The sequence below is a fragment of the Coturnix japonica genome, chromosome 9 (genome assembly GCF_054131305.1).
Source record: "Coturnix japonica strain WE chromosome 9, WE-NBRP24, whole genome shotgun sequence".
In the NCBI taxonomy this organism is placed as follows: Eukaryota; Metazoa; Chordata; class Aves; order Galliformes; family Phasianidae; genus Coturnix; species Coturnix japonica.
The window spans coordinates 26,895,346-26,914,784 of NC_140671.1; the positions used below are offsets into that span (position 1 = coordinate 26,895,346).

Consider the following 19,439-nt stretch of genomic DNA (forward strand, 5'->3'; position numbering starts at 1 on the left):
CCCAACGCTGTTGGCTTCAGCAGATGATGATGCTTTTACCACCTCAGTGTCCTTCAGAACTGATGCTGTCAGACATTCACAGAGTTCAATATTGCCAATGGAATCATCTCTGCTTTTTAACAGCTGTGATTTGTTTTTTCTTCCGGCCTGTGTGTCAGCTGCTCCATTATTATTATTATTTTAGCAATAATGTAAGTCTATTTGAATGCTCTCAAGAAAAAAACATAGCAGTCCTACATAAAAACCAACATTAAATACTATCCTTGTTTTATAAAGACTTCATTCTAAGCTGAAAGAACAGGAATAAGGTAAATACATTCTCGATACAGGTGTATGTGTATAGATATATAAGCAAACATTCATGCGACCAGCACTAAATAAAAGGTGAGGAGGAACATCTGCAATGCTGAAACCTGGATTTCACCAGGGGTCTGAGGAAGGAGGATGTGGGGGCACAAGAAATCAAGAAATCAAACAGCTCTGAAGGCGATTACTAAGAAATCCTGTTCCACATGAACTCAGAAATAAGACAGGCTTGATTGTATTCAAGCAATAGAGGGAGACGTAATAAGTTTTTATCTCCTTGTAACACTGATGATACGTCAAGCACATATGGTAATGGGCACAGAACCAAAGCATGTTAGCTGTAAATACGAAAAACTGCTTATGCAAGCCTCCCTCGTGACTAATTGTTACTGTCTATCTAATTGTATGGTTTGATTGCCACATGTTTTCACCTTCCTATTGGGATTTTTAAAAGCTGGATGATGGGATACCGAAGGGAATTGCCAAACCTGTGCCTTTACCTTCAGAAATACTGCAAAAGTTGGAGGGGGAAGGAGGGCACTGCTGCTTCTTCCATTTGACTCCTAACGCAGCAGCAAGATGACACTTCTCTTCACCATTTTTCTTCTTTTGGTTCTATTTGTGGCAACTGCTTTTTACTATGAACACCCCAAGGCAACAATCCCACCTGGATTTAGTGAGCGCAAGAAGCTTTATGCTTTTCATTACATCATGAACTTTGGTTTCGGGCTGGTAAGTACACTTTGCTTAAAGCTGCATTTTTAACTTGATTTCTGATAGAAGAATAAGGGATCGATGAAATGCTTTAGAATCAGCATGTATCAAGGACAGAGCTGGACTTACTTGGTGGTGGGAGCAGCACTGTGGATACCTGTGGCTCAGCCCCAATGCTAAAGGAAGCAACATAGAAAAATACGATTCTGTAGACAGCATAATACCTCCTTATTCCCAGTGGCTTAAGTTTTAGCTTTTAAATCATGCAGCCTCAAGCAGTGCTGAAGCTGCTGTATGATATACGTTAAACTTTTGCTCTGCATTACACAGCACTTAAAGAACACGCTGCTGAGCAATGCACTGAGCTCAGCTCTCTCCTACAAATGCACGACTATTTCTGAGCCATCTGAAAGGCAGCTGCTACATTCATCATCTTCCTCCTTCACACTGTCTATGCGATTTCCTATTCTGAGTTGAAAAAGCACTTCTGAGATGGCTAAATCAAGCTTCTTTTAGCCTTATAAATGATGAAAACATCCACTTTCTTTGGGTTGTGCATGACATTTCACTGAAATTCCATGTTCTGTTGTTATTATCTTGTTCTCCTTTCTCCCTGCTGCACTGCTTATTAAGCTTCATTTGAAGTCAGCCATTAAGTTCCTTAGAATGTGACTCAGTGTGTGTGTGCCTCACCCAGGTCTGAACGCTGCTACGATACAAAGCAGTGCAGTAAAACAGGACAGGGATTGAAGTCGCAGGAAGTTTTCTTACACCTACTATGCTACACGTAGAACTCCACCTTTTCAAAGCGCTGTCCACATGCTCTTTTTCCATCTAAGTTTGATCTTTGTGCAGTTTGTATGCAAGAGGCCAAGCTGCAGAATTTAGTAGCTCCCTGGTAACTAATGCAGTTCTCAGCTTCTGATCTTATCATTTTGTATCGTCGGCTGCTGGCCAGTGAGAGGCCAAGGAAAAGCACTGTGCCACATCAGCAGCAGAGAGACAATTAATGTGGAGTCAAACAAAAGTATGAATGCAATAAAATTGGAGTCACAAAGTCATAGAATCATTGAGGTTGGAAAGGCCTCTAAGGTCACCAAGTCCAACCAACAGCACATCCCCACCACTGACCATGTCACTCAATGTGACATCTACCCAAGAGGAGTTTCATTTGCTGCTGTCCAGAGTATCCACATCCTCTCCATGGATGGCAACCCAAAACTGCAGGGAAGATCATAATTTGCTATGGTAGATCAAGACAAAAAGTGCATGTGAAGTCACTGGAGACAAAGCAGTATGATGCAACTGTGCACAAGCTAATAGGTTTTTTGAGCAACTACCTGTATTCACTAATGAGGGTGCACTTCAATAAGGAATGTTTTAATCAAATTTCTTCATTGAAAAAATCTACCCATTCTTTATTTCTCAGTATTGGTTTAGAATTTGATCTATGAGAAGAAAACTGTTAGATTTTAGAGGTAGTCAGAGGACATAGGACAAACTGTCTGGGAAATCTAATTGCAAACAATGAGATGCAAACATGGAGGGGCTGATTACATTACACTACCTACTGTGTTAATAGCTCTCTATGTTCTTGGAACCAATTTCTTCTAGTAATGACTGAGGCAGAAGGGCTGGCACAGTGTGCAACACACGTAACTTCTGTCTGTGTACCTGTGTGAGAAGAAAGGGCTCTAACACTGCGGTTAGCACAGCTGTCACCTCCTTCCCCCAGGCAGCAGAGCCTGCACGCTGCTGCAGGTCTGCTCCTCTGCCCAAGCATGTGTCTGCACTCTACCTCTCATCAGCTTGGGTTCCTCTCTGCCTTTCACACTGCTTTCCTCTTGGAGCACAGCACTGCATTGTGAATGGCTGCTGATGGGCACACACTCAATGCACTGGTGGCAGGGGCTGAGAAGAAAATTGGACTTGAAAGAGACAAAGCAAAAATGCCAATGCTGCTGATTCTTATAGAGCTTCTATTTGCTGTGAGATTTAAAACAACTACCAGATAAAAATGTTGTCTGTACTTTACCAGAAATAGCGATGAAGATTAGATGTCCTGCTCCCAGTACCTGATATTCTTCATAATGGAATGGAATGCAGACACCCAAGGTCAGGCTGGAGGGGCTCTGAGCACTGATGGAGCTGTAGGTGTCCCTTCTCAGTGCAGGGGTTGAGCCTGATGGCCTCTAGGGCTCCCTCCAGCTCAAACCATTCCCTGATATGACATATGTGATAACTGCACTTTGTTGCAATAATCCACAGCAGATACTTAGAGCTAACAGGAGGTGAATGAGGGCAATATAAACAAATGCCAATCTGTATGAAAGCTGATCGAAGTATCACATGTTTAACAGTTGGCTGTCAGACTGCCAGCATTAAGCACAGCAGCTGATATGGGCTCCTCTGTCTTATTTTTTGCATTTCCATGACAAAAGTGATCTCTATAACATACAAACAATGCAGTTAATTACAGGTGTAGCCTTTACTGTTACAAAAGCACTAGTGTGAGGAAAGCGAATACCAGAGTGGAGTGAAGGATTAAAGAAACAATTATTTTCCCATGGTTGTCATGCAGGAGATCAGTAGAAGTAACCAAAAGGAGCATAAAACCAGACCACAAAATGATCCTTCTTGCACATGGGATCAGCTCCTCCAATGGCATAAAATGAGACACCTACACCAACCTTCACAGGACCACATTACTGAACTACTGAGATCTTTAAACACGAAAAACGTTCTTCTAAGGGCTGCTTCAAGGCCTAACAAGTGGAAGTATTGGATAGTGATAGGACAAGGGAGAATGGTTTTAAACTGAGATGGGAGGTTTAGGTTGGATCTTAGGAGGAAGTTTTTCACCCAGAGGGTGGTGACGCACTGGAACATGTTGCCCAAGGAGGCTGTGGGTGCCCCATCCTTGCAGGCATTCAAGGCCAGGCTGGATGTGGCTCTGGGCAGCCTGGGCTGCTGGCTGGTGACCCTGCACACAGCAGGGGGTTGGAAACAGATGGTCCTTGTGGCCCTTTTCAACCCAGGCCATTCTATGATTCTATGATTCTATGAAGTATTTGACACTTCTATCTCCTATTAATAGCTTGAGATTTATTCCATTAATGGGGACTAAGCCAGGATTTCACCACTGCAGAATGAGCTAATCTGTAAAAGATAACTCTGTTACCCAGCATTTCTAACATCTGCACTAATTTGTGGTCTCTTTTCCTTTATTAACAGGCAATATTACTGGAGAAACTTGGTATCATGTCAGAGGTCAGTTTCCTCAGAATTGTAATGGATGGAATACCACCACTAAGTGATAAACGCCTTATTATCAAGGACTTAATCTTTGAAAAGGTTCAAGTGAGATTGTACCAGCCAAAAACATCGACCACTGGCCAAAGGAGAGGAGTCCTCTACTTTCATGGCGGGGTTGGACGGTTTGGAAGCATTCGTAAGTCACGTATATACTGTAACTTACTGTTGCTTACCAAGAAAAAATACAAAACAAAGTCTTCAGAATATTTTCTTCTGACTTACTTTTAAAGCAATTTACCCATTGAAATACGTTTTTATTATTATTCTTTTCTTTAAACAGGGGCCTATGAAAGAACGTGCCGTTATCTTGCTAGGAAAACCAATTCAGTGATTGTGTCTGTTGGGTAAGTAGGGTTAATCCAAGCACACAGCCTTCCTGTCTCCTCCTGGGTTCCTAATTCTTTAATGCATTAGTTCCTCCAAGCCATGCTCCCTGCAAACCACACAGAGCACTCGTATTTAACGACCACACGTGTTTCACGAGCACTAATGACTCTTAGGAAGAATTAGTTCACTAATCCCCACTTGTTAATTTCAAAATAAAATCCATCAGAATAATTTGTAGCTACCATTGGATGAGGACGGTTTTATTTATTTCCTAAAGCCAAACACATAACTTGAAACCAACACTGTGTTAGAAGTGTTAAGTACCTCTGTTGGAAGCACAGCTGCCCAGACTCCTCAGTACTAATCTAAAACATAGATGACAAAAGAGACATTTTCCAAAGGGAGGATAATGCACTGAACCTCTTCCAATGCTAAAAACAGTAAATAAAGATTGCTCTGAAATTAATGTCTCCTACTTATTTCCATGGAAACGACAAGAGATACGAAGAGCACAATAACACAACTTGAGATAGCAAATTTTCAGCTACCAGAGCACTATTTTTCAACATGGTCATCACCCTCAGTAATGCATTCATCAGCAATGAACAAGAGCCTGTGTGCTGTGCTCATCAAAATCTGCACTCATGGAGATAACCACTGTCACTGTCACTGCCCCACCTCCCCCCCACTGTGCTCACATCTGCTGTTCCATCTCCATAAATGTCAATGAATGTCAATGGAATGCCATTTTTCTGCACGGAGGAATTAAATACCACCCCTTTGCTCCATGTGCACAGATTGCCCCTCTGCTGCCACACAGCAGCAAAGTGTAACGGGATATTGGTGGAAGGTTCAACCTCTATTGCCTCCTCACCAACATCTGCATCTGATGTCATCATAAAATAGGAGGCATTCCTTTTGGAGCCGCCCTCATACACCGTAATCAATAATAATTATAATTTCTGTTGCTGTAATTATAGTCTCAGACTATTTTCCCATCCTCACAATGAAATATATGAATGCATGAATGAAAAGACTGCAATAGGTCCGTTCAGTAGATATGACCATGTTGAAACCCTTCTGTTCCTCTGTAGGTATCGCCTCGCTCCTGAGTATCCATATCCAACCCAATTCCAAGACTGCCTCACTGCCACCATACACTTCATGAAGACAGCACAAGATTACGGAGTAGACCCTGCCCGCATTATTGTCTGTGGGGATAGCAGTGGAGGTACACTCACTGCTGCTGTTGCCCAAGCACTGGTGAACAGAAAAGATGTCCCAAAGCTGAGAGCACAAATCTTAATATATCCTTTTCTCCAGGCTGCGGACTTTAATTTGCCTTCTTATCAGCAGAACGCCAGAATTCCTGTTTTGATAAGGGAACGAACCCTCATTCTAGGTTTGAAGTATCTCAATAAAGACTTGTCTGCTCTAAATACGCTACTTGATGGTTCCCATATTTCAGAAAAGGGAAGACAGAAGTACCAGAAATGGCTGAGTGCTGATAACATCCCTCATGAGTTTAAAACAAGAGGCTACAAACCTCCAGGACCACCATCACCATACTCAGAAGAACTCTACGAGCTGGCCAAGCCTTTTCTTGAGCCTTTATTTTCACCACTGCTGTGTGAAGACAGTATCGTGTCCCAGCTTCCTGAGACTTTCATTCTGACCTGCGAATATGATGTGCTTAGAGACGACGGACTGCTGTACAAGAAGCGATTAGAGGATCATGGTATAAAAGTGACCTTGTGCCACCTGGAAGAGGGGTTCCATGGGACAATATTCTTAGCTGCTATTGGTAAGGTGGCGAGATTCCAGTCTGGAATTAAAGGCATGGAAAAGATAATAAAATTTCTAAGATTGATGTAAACCTTCATTATTTGCTTTCCCTTTCCTGATTCCTATCTCTCCCTACTTGCAAAGATTTTTTTTAAGACATTCTCAGTTTTCCTTCTGTTAAAACATCTTCTGAAATTTCTGAATTGGCTCTGCCTGTTTTTTATCAAAGAAACTGATTTTGTGACAGTTTTCACTTCATTTTTACTGACGATTGAAGAAAGACAGCATCACCTGATTTTGCCTACCACCACTTCAAAGTTTTCACCTCTCCTCATAAGAGATTCAGTGCCCGTGACTAATATTTCACAGTGCAGTTTGGCTTAATAAAGTTCTGGTAATACTAATACATAAATTGAGATTGGAGGACAACTTGAGGGAAGTAATGGAGGATGAATCTACAAATTAAATGCACAAGAAGATGGTCAGTGACATATCTGATGAAAGCTGAGTTTGAGACAATCTAAATACCATGCAGTGCTTCCACGCTGTGTGGGTGATGGAGCACCAGTACAGGAACCAAAGAGGCTGTGGGGTCCCCTCCTTGGAGATCTAAACCCACCTGGAAGTGGTGATGGTGCTCTGGGTGGCCCTGCTAGGGCAAGGTCCTGCTAGGACCAGAGAGACCCAGAGGTGCCTCCATCCCTAAACAGTCAGATACTCTGGTATTCTGTGAATTGGAAAGGCAGGAGGTCTGGAAATGATAAGGCCTGAAACTATAGATGCTGCAAAAAAATATATGGATTAATGCAACATCTATTTAAAAATGCATACGCGCTTCTTTATATAGGTACAGAAAAATGTGAATGCAGAGTAACATTAGTCACTGCACAGTCTGAAGCAGAAAGCACTTCCCTACAGAAGGATGAGGAGCAGCGCTATGGCAGAGAATGGAGAATAAGGGAGAAGGAAAAATAAAAATACAAAAAAAATTAATCAAAGTCCACATTGCTTTACAACAACCTGAGAACAGGGATGAAGTGAAACAAAACAAAATAGAAGGCTATAGTAAAAGTGTCAAGAGAAGGAGAAATGTCACCATTTAATACACGTTGGACAAGTCATGGACAAGTCATCACAAATATTTGTGATTTACTTCATTAAATGTCCTGATTTAGAAAGAGAGACATCTTGCTGAAAGCACAGAGTGTTAGAACTGCCAAGGCTGGAAAAGACCTCCAAGATCATCCAGTCCAACCGCCCACCTACAACCAGTATTTCCCCACTAAACCACGTCCCTCAGTACAACATCTAAATGCTTCTTGAACACCTCCTGGCACGGTGACTCCACCATCTCCCTGGGCAGCCCATCCCAGTGCAGTTAAACCTGGGATTCCCAGATGTCAGTAAAATCAGTTAGTTAGAATGCTATGAGGACAAGAAGATAAGGGGAGAATGAGTTTATTGTCCATGATTAGAAATGACGATAAACTCTGTGAGCTTAAAAATCCCCTAGCAAAGAGGACAAGCAAGTTTACAATCAGAGTGTACTTGTTCAGTTTTTAGATACAGATTTATTCCTTGATGCCCAATTAATACAAATAATTGCATGAAATATTTTCCATCTACATTTTACCTGCATTGTTATAAAAGCAATTTGGTGTTTAACTCAGGTCAATGCTGAGGATTCACACTGATAATGAATTCCTGAGAGGGAAGACAAATAAAGATGTCATCGTGATGTGAACAGACTTGTTGCACTCAACTCTCTCATTTCTTAATCTGATACTGGACATCTGATGTTATTGTATACATTTTCTATCCATCACTGTCTTTTCAAACTATAATCAAAAGCAACTTTGTCCATAACACGACAGAAGAGCACACTCCTAACACTAACATACAGAAGATATGAGAATCAAACAAAGCATAAACATCAAATATTATGTATACAAATACCAAATGTCAAATAGCCTATGGGTTAAAAAAGCCAGCAAAGGTACATGCTGAAGATACTACAAGCCTTTTCTTTAATGACTCCACCAGTAATGAAATAACTGGCAATTTCAAACTTTCAGCACTCACTGTAAAATCTCAGTGCTCTCAGTAATAAGTCTTGGATCTGGTTACAGAAAAATAAGGTTGGTTGCAATTTTGATATCTATATTCAAACAGAGCACTTAAAAAGAACACATCTTGGTTTGGTGACCTGGAGCAGTTTAATTGGATTCCATTCAGGTGGAGAAGAGTTCACCCATTTCGAGGAACAGAACGTCTCACTGCTGAGGCACTGAGGTCCAGGATCTCACCCACATTACAAAACACTGCATTAACAAAGGCCTTCTGAAGAGCCATCATTTAAAAAATGCACCTGAACTGAAAACGACATCAGATCTGAGTTTTTGGTGATCACAGAGGATTTTTTCTAGTCTTAATGAGTCTTATGATTCTATGATATACCTCAAAGCAGACTTGAGGGGAAGAAAGGAAATGTTAAATCAAGACTTATGGCAGACTGCACAGACGGTGACTTTCAGTCATGAATAAGAGCAGTGTGCACAAGGAGTGGCTACTAATTTGGGTGAGGAGGTGGAGATAACAACATGGGAGGACACCGAAAGATGGGTAGGAGGCAGATACATTGCACGTTAACAAACAGTTCAACTTAGCATGCGGCAAGCTATAATTTCTAAAGACTAATGTGTCCCTGTGGAGGACACACTAAATCCATCTCACACATCAGAAGAGTAAGGCTTATCAGGTGTGAAGAGGTCTGAGCTGCTTTCAGTCCTTCCCTTACATGCATACAGAGATGAGAGCAATAAGATTCCTACCTGCTCTACTGGATAGATCTGAAGTCAGCTACATTGCATTAGGAATATAGTTGTCCTACTGCGTCATCTAGGGTAGATAAAGAGACAAAGCCAGGTAAATCACATTACAGGAGTGTACAGTAAAACCAAACAAAACAAGAAGAAATAAAAAGAGCAACATAGCAGCAGCTATTAGTTTGACTTTTAATTCTTTATTCCTTTTTTTTGCTGTATGACTTCCATTTAGTTACCAAGGCTGGCTGTACTTGATCGGATCAGCGTCGCAGCCATTAAACACCAGCACTGTCACACATTGGCTCTTGCAGTACTTCCTGAATTACCTGTAGTGGCGCTGCAATCGTCAATGATTTCCTAACACAGCCCACAAGCACCTGATGTCCACACCATCCACCCAGGCACTTCAGACTTGGTTTGGTTTGAAAGCTGCTGGACTCTCACGCTGATAAGTGATTGATGTGAAGAGTTCTGCGCATTCTCAGGCTGCAAAGGGGTCTGTGATTGCCCATCTAGGTCAGACTTAAAGAAACCAAATTGTTGGAAATGTGGTACTCTCTGCTCAACATCATCTATGAGAGATTGACACCAGTCACAGACACCTCTGCTTGTATGGCTGACCTGAATGGAAAGATCTGAAACGTCTCTGACCAAGCATCAGTAGAAAATTAAGTGATGAATATATAATAGCATACAGCAACAAGAGTAAAACATTAATGTTAACACGTTATAAAACATCACTTAACTGATGGCTCTTGAACAACAGAAGGGCTGTGGGTGAATGGTTTTGCCACCTGGAACAGCTGAGGGTTTGCACATTGCACAGATGTTGGTGCAGACTCCGGTTGCTTTATCCCACACACTCTTATCTCCAGTTGTGCAAGTAGGCTGGCTTGGTTGTTTTGATTTGAATACTGTGCTGATGAAGCTAAGGATTAAGTCAATTTTCAGATGGGAATTTCATTTTAAAAGCCAGGACAGGAAAACAGTTTGGGAACTGTAACTTCATCGTTGTGTAGAGCATGAAATTCAATGGAGAAAACAGAAACATGATTTCCCCAAACAGCTGCCATCAACTTCAGCCATTTCTTACTAATATACATAATGCTTTTACATTAAATTACAAGAATGGACATAAAATTCAGAGTTCAATCACTGAAGAGATGTGCCAGGGGCCTGAATTGACATAGACAACACCTGGGAGACCCACACATTGCTTCAGGCCAGCCCTGATTGCACAGTTTATACACCTGTCTCATGGAAAAAGCAGTATTGATGCATTTCTTTCCTAGCTGAAGTCATACACATTGTTTAAATTAAGCCAATCTTTCCACTGAGACATACCACAGGTCACAGACAGATCAAACCTCCTCTTAATTAAGTGTGTCCGTGAAACAAAGTTGATAACAAATGCAGAAATGAGTATTTTTCTTGTCAGAGCAGCACACACCTTGATGGCAGCTGCGAGGATCCTCACATCTCCAGAATGTAACCTGACAACAGTAATAGCATCTGTCGTGAGCCTACAAGAAGCCAGACACCAACAAGCATCGGGACATCAATCAATTCCATACATTTCGAATGCCATTTTTGAAAAAGGAGATTCCCCCTCCCCCTTTTTTTAATCTCAGTGTTGCCAATAGTATCATTAGCAAAGAAGGGAGGAGAGTATCAGGGGATTGCAACATTAATAAACTTATTTCTGCTAATGAACCTATTGCTTAGTCTGCTGTGAAGGCACCTCCGAAACACCCAAGAACCAAGACTTGAGGCAGCCCAGGTTTTTGGTTGTTTGCTTTGTCTTCATGGTTTTTTTTTGGAGTTCACTTCCACTGAAGTGAAATGGCATTCGTTTATAAAAGTTTAGCAGTATTAGGAGCGATTTTCATTTCACCTGTTGTAGTGCCAGCGTTGTTTTTAGGGCGGTTGTTCTATGACTTTCTCCGTTTAGAACTGCCACCTGGAATTGACCAGCCTCTAAAGCTTCTGTTTTACAATTCGCTGTTGATTACCACCATAGTGCTGGTAAGTTCACTTTCTTACAATTGGGCATTTCCCTTTTGGTTTGGTAGGATATTTGGGAGCTGGAAGACAATGGCTTAAGGTAAAAAAGAGGGAGCAGCAATTTACCCTCCTGAAGCCTGTAAGCACCCCTATATAAGCCAAAGTGTGTTAAATGAATTCAGAAAACATGACTAATCCTAAAAACTTATTTAAGGTTTTTCAGGGTATCTATCAAACTGCAGCTACTTTACATCTGGAAAATAGCTTCTTATGAAAATAATAATAATAAATATATATATATATTTATGGTATACCTACTGAACTGTATCTACATATAACACTATCTAGAAGCAAGCCTACATTGCTCCTCGTTCCATTTGCTTCAATCTGCATTTACTATACACCATTATATATATATATACTATATATAATGTGTATATATAGTGTGTATATATATACATTATACGTATATATATACACATTATATATACTATACACCATTATATATAATATATATACACATACACAGTATACACAATTATATATTATATATATATTATATATATATAAATATATATTATAATAATATTATATAATATATATAATGGTGTATAGTAAATGCATATATATATGTGTGTGTGTGTGTATATATATATATATATATATATATATATTCATAGATCTATACACATTTACACATTGTGTGTCACAGACAATAAAATAAATACAAAATAGATAGTGCTGGTTTGGGCTTTCTTCTTACATGGCCTGTTCAGCAAATATGATAAAGATGCATTTGTGAATGCTGTGTTTGGGTTTCTCGCATCCCTTTATGAATGTATTAGTATCTGTGTCTATTTTCTCATGTTAATTCAACATAATTCTGATATATATGCTTCCATAGGTAGAAAAATCAAACTGTTTCAAATAGAAAGAAGAAATTAATTATTATGAAAAAAGATGTAAAAAATGGAGAGTTTTGGGTTTAAACATTCTGGGATTTGTTCCATCCATCTCCTAAGTTGTATGGCATTTCCAATGTCAGAGAAACTCTGTATAGATTTTTAGAGAGGAAAAAAGGATGGGCACAAAGCAAGTTCTTAATGACGTCCTAAAGCTACATAGGTTGGCCTTAAAACATAAGTTTCCTTGGGTTGAAAGTGACCACTGAATCCACTTAGGGACTTGAGGTCTTCCTCTAAAAATCACACGGTATTTGGATACTGGGCTTCAAAAGAGTTGATTTCCTAGTTAAATAATTAATTTTCTTCGTAATTTTCATACAAAATACAAAGCATTTTAATAAAAGAGATACAAGAATATCTTCTAAAAATCACAGAACTGCAGGGGTTGGAAGGGACGTTTAGAGATCACTGAGTCCAGCCACCTGCTGAGCAGGTTCCCTACAGCAGGTTGTTCAGGAAAGTGTCCAGGAATGTTGTTCTCTTTTCATCACAGGTTAAGGAGCAGAAGCAACTGCTGTTGTTTATGTACCTCATGCGCCTACAACTCCCATAGATTCGAGCAGAACCTACTTGATCAGTTGCTTACTAATCTGTTCTTTCATCAGCCTCACGCCCATAGTTGCTACTAACATTTCCAAATCAAAGATCGTCTCCTTTCCTCCATATTGTCAGCTGAAATACATTTGTGGTTATTTTTTAGATCTGCAAAAAGAAACATGCAGAAATACATGACGAGCAAGAGGACCCCTGCCTGTGCAGAACAGGGTTTGATGTGTTTTCACAACCTTCAGCAACACTCCATTCAATCAGCATAGTTCAAAGATTTCCCAGCAGTCACTGTATCTCCAATTATCTCCTGAAATACAATGCAGTAAAATAAACCCAAGATATATATATTTTTACTTGAAGAGTACTGTCACCTTTCACACTATTTATTCTTTCTTTTCAACAGGGAAAGATTTTGAAGAAGCTTGGGATCTGCAGTGATTTAAGCTTATTGCGCCTTGTAGTGGATGGAATACCACCATGTAGAGATTCAAATCTTCTTATCAAAGACCTCACAGTAGATGAGGTACCACTGAGGATTTATCAGCCCAAGTGGCCACCTGCTGGCAAAAGAAGGGGAATACTGTATTTCCATGGAGGAGCTGGCACATTTGGGAGCATCAGTAAGAAACCAGCAAGTTTTATATTTAAAGTCAAACTCAAATCTGTACCCCTCAGATTTGTCAGTATCTCATTTGTTCTTCCTAATGACTACAGATTTGGTAAACCCAGTGCTAACTGCAAAGGACCTCAAGGGATTAATAGTCTAGTGTGCAGTTGAGGGTAATCACAGAGATGAAAAGGACAATAGAAAGAATACAGTCTGGATTTGTTCTTTGAATCAACACTTTGGTTACTTTTCAAGGAGAAATTTGTAGTTATGGACCTCAATTGTGTAAGTGTTTTCTCTAAGCTCAGATATACTACTCTACTTCTTCTCAGAAGCTCAGATATACTACTCTGCTCAGTGCTCATCTTCTGGGTAGGAACACAAATCCGTGTGTCTCAATCTGTAGGCACATGGATCAAAGGAGATCCATGAGAGAAAGGCCTGGTCCAACAGAGAGAAAGGCCTGGTCCAAGAAAGAACTTAAAGAAATTTAAGATTTAAAAGTAATTTAAGAATTTTTTAATAATCATATTTATCTCCATTAGCACAATGACAGACTTCAGTTACCTGCAGGTGAGGTTGTGAGTCTCCGTGGCTGGGAGGTAAAATAAGACCCACCAAAAAGTTGTACAGTTGTTGCTCACAACACAATCCATGTTGCACAATCAGCACATGAAAGGAGCTGTATCATATGCCTCGGCTTAACACAATACCCATATCTATATACTGACCATACTTGTACGTGACCCTTCACTTCAATGCCCCTTGGTATTTGATAACAGGAAAGCAACTAACATAATGACAAGCTTTTATGATGAAAGGTGAACTGATACTAAGGCTCTCATTGTAGCAAGTGGCCGGCTGAAGAAGTGAAGAATGTCTTTATGACAGCAGAGGATTGGGCAATAAAATGGTAAATGACATAAAATGGTAGGAAGGTGACATGGAGAGCAGAAGTCATGTAGAGGGACAGAAGATCCTGATTTAATAAATGAAACTATGGAGTCTAAGCAGACTAATAGTCTGATTTGGAATGTAGATGATTTGGGGACCATGTTAGGAAATAATAGCCTGAAAATGTTGACTTAGTGTATAGTAGAAGTCTAAAAGGAAATAAGATGCCAGGAATTACTATTTGGAAAGGAAAACAGGACAAAACAGGAAAGCTCTTTCTGCTGCTGTAATAAATCCATGCTGTTTTGAAATACGACTTTTGTATTTCCATGCACCAAATTGGACCTAATAGTACCAGAAATTGTCCTGTGTAGATGATAGAAGTGGTTCCATATTGAAGCACTCTACTACTAAGACTCTTCAGGCTGGAAAAGATGGATAGACACACCAAATGCCTACAAAATCATTGGAAGCATGGCAACTTAAGGGAACGATTAGTCACCATTTCTTATAGCAAAAGAATTAACAAGATCAAATAGAATATCCAATGCCAGACAAAAAAATGAGCAAAAAGAATTGGGTTTTTTTTCAAATCTTTATAAGTAAGCTATGGAATTCACTGCACAAATTCACTGATGTTAAAATCATGGGTTCTAGAGGTGACTTGAAAAATTCATGGCAAGAAAATGAATCAAGGGCATTGTATAAAGATGCACTTTGTGACTCAGTGGAGTCTTTGAAGCCTAACGTTTTCGTAAGCCTTTTGCATAAGCATTATCATATGCTTGTCACAAGCTTGGACGTTTTCATCATCCATCAGCTGAGATGTGATACCAGCCTGGACACTTTTTGTTTTCCCCAGCATCACCATTCAGACGTGTCTGTGTTATGCCCTATCCACCAATGACTAATAATCAGAAAATATGTCAACGTGTAAAGGTTGCATTACACAAAAGTTACTCATTGGTCTCATGCTGCAGTGGTATTCATAGAGAACATGTTCAATACCTTAATACGGATCTATGTTTTCAACAGGATATTTAAATTTTAAAATATAATTTTGTTATTCTTTGTCTTTAGGATCCTTTGAAAGAATATGTCGCTACATCGCCAAGAAATGCAACTCGGTGGTTGTGTCTGTTGGGTAAGTGCTAATTTTACGTGCAAACATTTGTGGCAATGGTTCACAGTTGAAAGATATCTGAAAAACATGGCAATAATCTCTGCTGTTTCAGACTGTACTCTGTATTTCTGCCTCTAGACTTCAATTTGGAAATGTACTTGGAGGCAAAGTATTCTGATATACGCCATTAGTTTAACCAGTCTACGCTGAGTTAAAAGCAAGCAAACCTTAAAATACAGATACCCAACTAACCAAACCAACAGCACAAATAACATTTATACAATGGCTTTGAAAATAATCCCAATGTTTTGACGTTCCAGCTATCGCTTGGGTCCTGAACACCCATATCCTGGGCAATACTCTGATTGTCTCAACGCTACCTTATACTTTATGAGGAATCTAGACGAGTATCACGTGGATCCTGCTCTCATCATCATTGGTGGTGACAGCTGTGGAGCTAATTTTGCTACGGTTATTTGCCAAATATTGGTGAATACAAGACATCTCCCAAAAGTCCGTGCACAGATGTTACTGTATCCTGGACTACAGGGGCTAGATTTTCAATTGCCTTCCTATCAGCAGAATGCTTCAGTCCCCATATTGTCTCGGGAGCTAGTCATCTACTTCTGTTTTCGTTACCTTAATAAAAAACCATCACATTTGGAAGATATCATACAAAACTGCCACGTTCCTGAGAGTATGAAAAGGAAATACAAAAAATGGATAAGTGCTGACAATATTCCTGATGACTTTAAGATTAGAGGCTACAAACCTCAGAAGCACACTTCATTTAAACCCGAAGCCCATGAAGCAATCAAAGAGGTGTTAAAAATGACATTTTCCCCCCTTTTAGCTGAAGATGCCATCGTTTGCCAGCTCCCCGAATCCTACATTGTGACCTGTGAGTTTGATGTGCTTAGAGATGATGGGCTGCTATACAAGAAGCGATTGGAAGACAATGGCGTTCGAGTAACCTGGTATCACTCCGAGAATGGTTTCCATGGCATTTTAGCCTTTTTTGGCTATGGGATTTTTTCCTTTTTATCAGGAAAAAAGATACTGGATAATACTGTGAATTATATAAACAGTCTATAAAAGTATTTTTCAGAAAAATGATGCAGGCCTTACATTATCCTTGGTGAACTTATGCTAGGCAAAGAATGCAAACACATTTGATTTATGTTTTCTGTTTTGACTGTATGAGGAATCTAATTTTGCACCAAAAATTCTAAGGTTTTTATTTAAAGCACCACCATTCTAGAAAATTCTATAATAAAAACACACCAATGAGATCGAGCACCTGGCATTGTTTTACTTCACCTCCAGCCACTCTAGTAGCTCTGCACAGCTGGCACATAGTCAAGGCAAATGACATAGGATCACAGATTAAGATTGGAAAAGGCCTCTGAGATCATTCAGTCCAACCACCCCCTACCATCAATACTGCCTACTAAGCCGTCTCTTCCTGAAGTCTTCTCTACAGCCCAGAAATGCTGAAGACAACAACTGGAGGTCACTTTGGCCCTGGTTAAAATTAGGAAATGTTTATGGACCCTACATTGTAGGTTCAGTGAAATCTTGTGTCAGCTGTGCATATTGATATAGCTATGCATTCTAACTTCTAGGGTTAGCTTGCACAAAGACTACACTTTTCTTGAAATAAAGACTTCTCTCTGGAACTGAAGTTCTCCATTGGAATTAGTATGAGCTCAGTTTTGTTTGGAATCCCAGAAATGATGTTTTGCTTTGGGATTTGATTCTTTAACTGGAACCCCTGCACTTCAGTGAATGCTCCACCTGTTATTCTCTTTTTCTCTATAAAGTTCTAAAAAGCACATTTGTAAGAAGGTAGAGAAGTGGGACACTGCATTATCTTATCAAGAAGCTGTAATATCATGGCAATGTTGTGATGCTTTCAGCAACAGCAACAACAATAAAAACTCACTCTGCAAAAATGTCTGTTTTAAAAGGAAGTTAAATCTGCTTAATGCATATTCAGTGACAAATATAATTGAACCGATCAAAATGCTTGGTGAAAGAAGCAATGCAACACCGGTAGTGACCACGGCCTTGCTAATTTTTCTTCGTCAGATCTGTCATTTCATGGTGTAGCATTTCCTCATATGGGAAAGCATGCTGAATCACTGAATGGTTGGGTTGGGAGGGACATCAAAGGTCACAGAATCATAGAATGATAGAATAGCCTGGGTTGAAAAGGCCCGCAATGATCATCTCGTTCCAACCCCCTGCTGTGTGCAGGGGCACTAACCAGCAGACCAGGCTGCCCAGAGTCACATCCAGCCTGGCCTTAAATGCCTGCAGGGATGGGGCATCCACAACCTCTCTCATCCAATTCCAGCCCCCTGAGGTCACTGAAGCTTACCTGATACAAGATAACCTGACCATGAATCTAAACTCAGCTTCCTCTACAGTTTTATTAAGCATTCATTCAAATGAATACAGCTGTTGCTGTTGGCTTTATGACAACCAGCTCCCTGTTCCAGGGAGGGAATTATTTAGAACAACATTATGGGAATGGAGAAACCAGAAATCTTTAAACTAAGATTCTCATACTGTCCACAGGGGGAGAATTTAAGCACTACTGTGGATTTTTTTATTTTATTTTTTTTGCTAATTTTTAACCAGACACACACAAAGAAGTAGCAGGAAAAGCTGGCTGAACAAATATAAAGCCCTTGTGTTAATGGTAATGAAGAAAGGCATGAAATCAGAAAAAAAATAACACTGCAAAATAGTAGAGAGAAAGAGTGAAAGCAGAACAAATGACCCAACTCATGAGATGACAGGCTGTGATAAATCCACAGAGGTTTAGAGAAGCATAAAGAGAACCAGAATTGCCAAGCAATGGAGGATGGGGCTAATTGCAATGCAGTGTTTGCAGCTGATGTCTGTAGGAAGTGTTCTCCATGCTGCACTCTGCAAAGCTAAGCCTGAGGAGAGCCAGGCAAGAGGCATTTAAAAAGACAACAACACTGAATACTGAATGCTGAAGCTGAAAGATATGCACTTAATTTTATTTCCCATTCTCTTAATTATAAAGAATAAGAGAACATTTCTCATCTAGTCAGAACAGAGAATTATCTCTGTTTGAATTCAAGGCAAAACCCAACTAACCAGCAGGAGATGTCTTACAGTTCATTCAGCACTCTCCCAGCCACAGATTAATATCTTTTCTTTACTGATTGATTTGCAATGGTTGCCATATATGTGGCAATACCTTCCTGCTATCTAAATGGACATGGACAAGGTGTGGAAATGAGATGCTCAATGAACACATTTCATATCCTTCAATGCACAGAGATGCCTCTACAGATTTGAAAGGCATGGGATTTTTCTAACTTTTGTATAGACAAAACTTGTACAAGGCTATAGGTGCAGTCACTTCCCCTAATCAAACAGTTAGAGATTACTACCAGCTTCCAAAAGTCCATGTATAACACCTCTGGTCACCTGTAATGGAAGAATTAACAACCTTACCCTTCTAGCCACTGCGTTATTACTTTGCCCTATCATTCTGATGTGTGTAATTTTCTTCTGTCTGATATCAGAACCAATGCACAATTAAAACACTGAGATCCTTTGATCAGATTTCTCCATTTCGAGTAGAAATGCACATGTGGAAGAAAACACAAGTTCAAAACAGTTGAGATTCTGATGCAGTGACAGAAAGCAATAAGTGCATCTTTCCAAAACAGCACTGGCAAAGATCCATTTATCCCTTTAGAGCGTTATTCATCACACGCACATGTATCTCCAGGTAAACTTCTTCTGAAGTGGATTGCTGGACAGTGATAGGACAAGTGGGAATGGTTTTAAACTGAGACAGGGGAGGTTTAGGTTGGATATCAGGAGGAAGTTTTTCACCCAGAGGGTGGTGATGCATTGGAACAGGTTGCCCAAGGAGGCTGTGGATGCCCCATCCCTGCAGGCATTCAAGGCCAGGCTGGATGTGGCTCTGGGCAGCCTGGGCTGCTGGTTGGTGACCCTGCACACAGCAGGGGGTT

The 19,439-nt window shown here is 40.1% G+C and overlaps 3 protein-coding genes across 20 annotated transcripts in view; 2 read left to right on the plus strand and 1 right to left on the minus strand.

The window, feature by feature from the left end:
* Window positions 1–19,439, minus strand: part of DHRS3 (dehydrogenase/reductase 3) — a 145,788-nt gene that overhangs the window by 45,401 nt on the left and 80,948 nt on the right. For 3 of the 18 annotated variants that reach the window (XM_085508954.1, XM_085508952.1, XM_085508953.1), the window contains one exon: window positions 9,279–9,345. The exons of 13 other annotated variants lie outside the window; for them this stretch is intronic. The gene's annotated coding sequence lies outside the window, so the exon portion shown is untranslated. Of the gene's footprint in view, window positions 1–7,066; window positions 7,230–8,080; window positions 8,152–9,278; window positions 9,346–19,439 lie in introns of all 18 variants that reach the window. 2 more of the 18 variants (XM_085508941.1, XM_085508942.1) reach the window with 2 other exon arrangements.
* LOC107323362 (arylacetamide deacetylase-like 4) lies at window positions 678–6,745 on the plus strand. Its single transcript, XM_015882349.3, has 4 exons — window positions 678–1,038; window positions 4,255–4,471; window positions 4,616–4,679; window positions 5,757–6,745. The coding sequence occupies exons 1-4, from the start codon at window positions 886–888 to the stop codon at window positions 6,535–6,537; spliced, it is 1,215 nt and encodes a 404-aa protein (XP_015737835.1). The 5' UTR covers window positions 678–885; the 3' UTR covers window positions 6,538–6,745.
* Window positions 11,115–19,146, plus strand: LOC107323363 (arylacetamide deacetylase-like 4). Its single transcript, XM_015882350.3, has 4 exons — window positions 11,115–11,297; window positions 13,194–13,410; window positions 15,372–15,435; window positions 15,735–19,146. The coding sequence occupies exons 1-4, from the start codon at window positions 11,115–11,117 to the stop codon at window positions 16,507–16,509; spliced, it is 1,239 nt and encodes a 412-aa protein (XP_015737836.3). The 3' UTR covers window positions 16,510–19,146.

What these genes read in the sequence shown, in the direction of transcription:
- LOC107323362 (XM_015882349.3), top strand. Translation starts at nt 886, where the DNA reads ATGACACTTCTCTTCACCATTTTTCTTCTTTTGGTTCTATTTGTGGCA. An exon ending in TGGACGGTTTGGAAGCATTC is followed by an intron (nt 4,472 to 4,615) that starts GTAAGTCACGTA and finishes TTCTTTAAACAG; the next exon opens with GGGCCTATGAAAGAACGTGC. An exon ending in TCAGTGATTGTGTCTGTTGG is followed by an intron (nt 4,680 to 5,756) that starts GTAAGTAGGGTT and finishes GTTCCTCTGTAG; the next exon opens with GTATCGCCTCGCTCCTGAGT.
- LOC107323363 (XM_015882350.3), top strand. Translation starts at nt 11,115, where the DNA reads ATGGCATTCGTTTATAAAAGTTTAGCAGTATTAGGAGCGATTTTCATT. An exon ending in TGGCACATTTGGGAGCATCA is followed by an intron (nt 13,411 to 15,371) that starts GTAAGAAACCAG and finishes CTTTGTCTTTAG; the next exon opens with GATCCTTTGAAAGAATATGT. An exon ending in TCGGTGGTTGTGTCTGTTGG is followed by an intron (nt 15,436 to 15,734) that starts GTAAGTGCTAAT and finishes TTGACGTTCCAG; the next exon opens with CTATCGCTTGGGTCCTGAAC.